We start from the raw sequence: 6,000 nt of genomic DNA, 5'->3' as shown, positions 1-6,000 counted from the left end.
CTCTCTCTCTCTCTCTCTCTCTCTCTCTCTCTCTCTCTCTCTCTTCTCTCTCTCTCTCTCTCTCTCTCTCCATCAAACTGCCTCTCTCAGTCTTTCTCTGTCAGTCAGTTAGATGACAAAATTTAATTTAGCTCTTACTATATGCCCTATTTCTTCTTACCAAATAAGTGAAACCCAGGAAAGCTTATTAACTTATACTCCTTCCCTCCCCACCAAAAAAAGATATTTCCCCACATGTCATCAGCCTCCGCTTCCCACTTTATATTTAGTACAATTTAGGACTAAAAGTGTCTTAAGAGATCATCATTTCAGTCTTATCATTCTCAGAGATCAGGAAACTGAGCTCTGGAGAAAGAAAAGGGCTTGTCTGAGGTTACAACACCATGGAATAACAGACCTGGGATCTCGCCTCTCAATATCCTTTCAATTATGCCACATGGCTTCCTTCCCAAACATATGTGTACTTCCTTTACCCCAGGCAGAGGTGATTTTAGAGGCTGGGCTAAAGAAATACTAAAAAAGCTCCCAAACCTGGATGATGGAAAAAAGAATCCTAGACTCTTTCACTTAGTTTTCAGTGCTCTTAGGAGTTCTTTCATCCTTCTCTTGACCCCGTGGCTCACCTCTCTGGGGCAGAGAGAGTAGGTCAACCCGTTGGCAAAATGAGAAAACAAATATATGTAAAGACTCACAGGAGAATTCCAGAATGTCCTGGATTTCTCAGTTGCAGTCACTTCTCATTTATCTACAGACCATAGGAACATGGCAAATACATCTTCTTGGTATCCTTGTTCTGTCCCGACTTACTAATTGCCCCACTAAGTGCCAGTTCACCTAACCAACCACCCAGGACTATAAATGAGGAAACTGAACTCAAGGTCTTCTAAAAGTCCTTCCTGCTCTCTAATGTTCCACGTTCTAAGTCCCCTTCTAACTCTAACATGTGTTTGTTGTTCTAACATCCCTCTCAGCTCTGGCATTCTTTGTTCTAAGGTCCCTCCCAGGTCTAACATTCTCTGTCCTAAGGTTCACCTCTGGCTCTGAATCCTCTACTTTAAGGGCCCTTTCGGCTCTGACATTTTATGTTCTGAGGTCAATCTCATCTCTAACATTCTGTATTCTGAGGTCCCTTTAAGTTCCAACATTCCATTTTCTCAGATCCATCTTAGCTCTGACAGTCTATGATCTGAGATCACTTTTATTTCTGACATTCCTTGACCACAGGACATTTCTAGCTCTGACCTATGAAATCTCAGCTTCTCCCCTCCCCAAGAACTACCTTTTTTTTCTTTTTTTAAAAACCCTTACCTTTCATCTTAGAATCGATGCTATATATTGGTTCCAAGGCAGAAGAGCAATAAAGACTAGACATTAGGAGTTAAGTGACTTGCCAGGGTCACACAGCTAGGAAGTATCTGAGGTCAGATTCAAACCCAGGATCTAGCTCTCAATCCACTGAGCCACTTAGCTGCCCCTTTCATATCCTTTCTCATTGGGTTCATCCTAAACTGTCCCTTGGTGATTCAGGACTGGATGGACCCTAAAAGACCATCTAGTCCAACTCTCTCATTTTATAGATAGGAAACTGAGTCACAGAGCTAGGAGATGACAGCAAGTCAGTGTCTGATCTGGACTCAGAACCCTGATTTCCAAACTCCAAATCTAAGGCTTTTTGTACCAAGATCTGCTGCCTTCCTTTCTAATGACAAGTGAGGTTTCGTTGATATTCAGTGACCTCACTTCCTCCCTAGATATACTTCTTACCTGAACCATTCAGCTAAGTGACATCCTGCTTAGTCGAAGCAAGATTGCTGGCTGTGTAAAAGGAGTGATGGAATCAGCTGGAAAAGTGAATTGACCAACCCTCTTTGATCTGCCTTGCTTTCTCTGTACTGGACCATACCTATGAGGTCAGAGCCAATATGACTTCTTCAGGAGAGTGAGGCCAAAGGAGGAATGAGCTGTGAGCTAAAATAAGTTAAGAAAGGCCTGAAGGTGAGGAGGCATAGTTGGGAGAGGTGTGGGTGAAAGGGGTGGGGGTAGGGGGAAAAGCCCCACCCAAAAAGAGCAAAGCCCAAACACCTTTCCCAGCAACTCCCCTCCCAAGCACACACACTCTCTCCCATACTACATTTCTTCCTGCCACTGTTCATTAATGATTAACTAACAAGGTCCTGGTTCCCTTGGTCCTTCCCAAGGTCAGTAGGCCAACAGTAAGGAGGTACAGCCAGGAACCATCCATACTCTCCCTCCCCACCTCCAGGTGACCAAAATTGAGGCTTGGTGGATCCAGTCCATATTCTTCCCACACATATAACTCACCCTACACCGTGGTTCCTGCCTCTCCCCCAGACTGGAGGAAAGAAAACTGTTTGGAAGCAGGAGAAAAATGAGTCATGGAGAAGAGGCATGCTTGCCCAAGATCTCCTGAAGTCTTTTCTCTCCTCCTCCAGAGGGAGGTTGGAGAGATGGAGAACTATGCTGATCCCTTCTGCTCTGGGTGTCTCAGTTTCCTCATTTGTAAATCAAACAAAGAGCTTCAACAAGATGATCTCTAAGGGCTTTGTCAGCTCTAAAATTCTCAGGTTCTCTGAAGAATTGGAAAGGGTTGAGGATTAAGGGTGGGGAATCTGGAGCCCTACGGGAGCCAATTAACTTAGATTTGGAGGCCTGGGGAAGAGACTAGAGTGAAAGGATAATGATTCTGGAAGACCTCAGAGTCCCCTAACCTCAACCTAGGTCCAACCCCAGCTTCTTGCCTACACAGCTGTAACAAGGTCGAAAGTTTAGGGGAATGTGGGAAAAAATAAACAGAACCCCCTTAAATAAGCAATAAAGGGGTATGTGGGGTAGTGGGGTGTCCTTCAGATTTGCTTTTTTTATCCTGAGCCCATTTTCCCTCTTGGGGCCCTCTTTTCAAGGCTTGGAGTTCGTCTAGCACTGGTGCCTCTTCCTGAGTGACAGGGAAGCCTCACTCTGCCCGGGTCCCTTCCACTCCTTAAGAAAGGGAAGGGATGGTTTATCTTTTGGTCGGCTTGGTTTTATTTACTTGCCATGTTTTGGGGATTTTTTGTCTGCCACCAGATTATCTCTGTGACCTTCTTTGGGCAAGCCCCTTCCATTAACCGGCTGGGCCTCAGTTTTCTCATCTAAATAAGGGCGATGAGACTCTACAGGATTGCAGGACCACTTCAGAGTCTATAATTATTGCACCATGTCTCTAAAATTCAAGGATTCCAGCACCCTAAGAGTGTATGATCCTCCGATGTTGTGCTTGCTCCTGTTTTGAGTCCCACCCTAGGCAGGTGGGGACAATTTCCTTGACTCTCTACCACCTGGAAGGGCCTCAACCTGAGCAGTGGGAGACTGAGGTGAGGGAGAGAGTGAGTCTTCCTTAGTATGGGCCCAGCCAAGCTTCCTTGGGTTCCCCAGGGCACAGGACATCCTCTAGGTCACCAGCCAGCTCAGGCTTTCTGACTAGGAAGAGAATTAGCAACCCACAATTCCCTAAAGCCACCTCGGACCCAGGCTGAGTGGGTGCCAGAAAGGATTAGAAACTTGCGACTCCCTCCTTCTCTTGGCCTGCCCAACCTACTCTGCCACAGGCTCCATTTCGTCCAGGAATCCTTCGGAAGGGAGTTGGGAATAGCTAGAATAAATAATAGAGGATGAAGAGAAGAAGATTCCGGAAAAGCCGTTTCCACTCTCTGTAAATGCACCCGGGAGGGAGCAGTGTGGCAGTTGGGAAAAGCTGCAGCAACTGTGGCTGCTAATTCCGCCCGAGCTCCAGGTCCTCTGGCCGGCCTCGGTTCTTGCTCAGCCCAGGCCATCGGCACAGACAGGGTGTGGGGGGAAAGGTAAGGATGGGAGGAGAGTAGAGGCTTCCGAGGGGCCCCTGAGTGAAGCAGCGTGGGGAGGCGACACTAGGGTCGGGAGAGGCATGGCGGCCACTGAGCCTGGGTTTATCAGTTCCCCCCTGCCTGGGCCATCGATCGCCAAAGCCCCTCCATAAAGGTGACTGTCCCCTCTGAGCCCGGTTGTAGGCCCCCCTCGGGCCCGGAAAATCGATAGTCAAGATGCACTGTGTAGTTGGTTCTGTCAATGTCTGAAAGAACTCAGACGGGAAGCGGGGCTGCAAGCAGACCTCCCAGCCGGACTCGTTAAGGAGCCATGGCCAAGCTGGGGTGGAGAGAAGGATACTGAGGAAATGTTGGCGTCTCCCGTTGGGGATCGAAACCAGGAGGCCCCGAGGCCCCTTCCCAATTGCTGGTCCCTTCTCCTCACCCCTCTTGAGTTGCAGCTTGGAGGCTGGCGGGAGGACCAGGGACATCAGCCAAGTGGAGCCGGGGAACAGGCCGGCCCACCCCTTCTCGGTCAGGTGGCAAAGTTACAGATCTTTCCATTGACCCTTCCAACCGCCATCGAGGCCTTTAAGAGAGTGGACCCCCCGCCCCCGCCCCCGCACACATGAACACTGACACCCTCGGCCCAGCATTCTGGCCATCTGACTCCCTGCTGCCCCTTCGGTCCACCTATCCCCCACCCTCTGGGTCCCCTAGCCCGCCCGGGGATGGGGGAGTGGAGGGGTGGGAGCGGACCCAGGAAGTCTCCCTCCCTCCCTCCGCCCAGCCTCACCCGGCTCGCGCAAACAACCTAGTTGTTTGCCGAGATGACGGCTCGGCTTCGGAGAATAGAGAGAGATGAGGATTAAATGGAGAGAGGGGAAGCGGAGGGGGTGGAAAAAAAGACCGAGAGGAAGAGAGGGATCAATAGGGTGCAGCTGTCGAACGGAGAAACAGCAAAGAAAATGAACAACTGCATTCGAACTAATTGTGGCCGGCTCCCGGCTCCCGGCTCCCGGCTCTCCGGGGGTAGCTGCCCGCTCTCCCCAGATCTGCCCAACTGGAGAGTTGGCCGGCTGGAGCCGGGAGGCCTGCAAGCTAAAGCAGCGGGCCGTCGAAATGGCCGGAGGTTCTACCATCGGAAAGCCCGTTCGACAGCGGGTTCTAACGCTCGAGCTGCCGAACTTCCGACTGAGCCTGAGAGCGTTCGAAATTCCGAACTTCCGAGCCTCGGAACAGCGGGCTCTCGGAAGGTTCGAACTTGCGAACTTCCGGCCAGCAGACCTTGTGGAAATCGAAACCCCCGAACAGCCAACCGCCCCGAATAAAACCCCGAACCCTACCGACCGTAGGGACGTCTAAAACTTCAAACCAAACGAGCTCAATAAAGTCTTCCCCGCTCGGGTTTATATTATGTTTGTGCATGTACTGGGGGAGATTTTGTTTTTCCCAAAAAGAAGGGAAAAGAACCCCGAGCCAGATGGGTTTTCTCCTCCCCGGAATGAATGCTCGAGCCGGGCTGGCTCAATTCTCTCTCCTTTCGTTTTCGTAGGTTCCCGGGCTCTGGAGGAACGGGAGGGACTCGGTTTCGTTTGGAACCACGGCGGGGCCGGCTCTTCGGGGTTTTGTAAATTGCCACTATTTATTAAAATCCAGCTGTAATTAAAGCCGGCGGGGGGAGGGGGCCGGGCGGCCGCTTAATTCCATTTACATGAGAGCAATCCAATAAGCCAGGCTTGGCGGCAAAGAGCGAGGGAGCCGGGATCTGAGGCCAGCTCCGGATCTCCGGGTCGGAAGAAGCGAGAAGGTGGGGGGGAAGAGCCGGGGAGGGCACGGGTCCTGAGATCAGAAACTTTGGGGGACTCAACCTCCTCTCCCAGAAGAGCGGAAGAAAAGGTCGGCTCTGTGCCCCGCAGTAGACTGCAGCCTTTGCCCTAGACAAGAGAAAGAAATAATATTGATCAGAGAGGGATGGGGGGCGGGAAGCAGCTCTCCGGAGTTGGGAAATTTATGGCTCCTGAGATGGGAGGGACGCATATCAGTTTGGGGACCTCGTATGGGGGGTCGCCAGGGAGCTGCCCTCCCAAGTCCAGCTCGAAGACCCTGGGCTCGGCCCAATTTTTCTTTATCGAAAGACACTAAACTCGGCCCAGCCTTC

At 50.9% G+C, this 6,000-nt stretch overlaps 1 protein-coding gene across 1 annotated transcript in view; it reads left to right on the top strand.

Moving 5' to 3' along the window:
- Positions 1 to 6,000, top strand: part of ONECUT3 (one cut homeobox 3) — a 159,629-nt gene that overhangs the window by 93,640 nt on the left and 59,989 nt on the right. Inside the window, exon 2 of the mRNA XM_044685350.1 lies at positions 4,876 to 5,190. Within this exon, the coding sequence (XP_044541285.1) occupies positions 4,876 to 5,190 (315 nt within the window). The remainder of the gene's footprint in view (positions 1 to 4,875; positions 5,191 to 6,000) is intronic.

Source organism: Gracilinanus agilis, chromosome 1 (assembly GCF_016433145.1).
Source record: "Gracilinanus agilis isolate LMUSP501 chromosome 1, AgileGrace, whole genome shotgun sequence".
NCBI classification, from domain to species: Eukaryota; Metazoa; Chordata; class Mammalia; order Didelphimorphia; family Didelphidae; genus Gracilinanus; species Gracilinanus agilis.
Note: the sequence above shows the minus strand (reverse complement) of the source record. Positions and strands in the feature narration are given on the sequence as shown.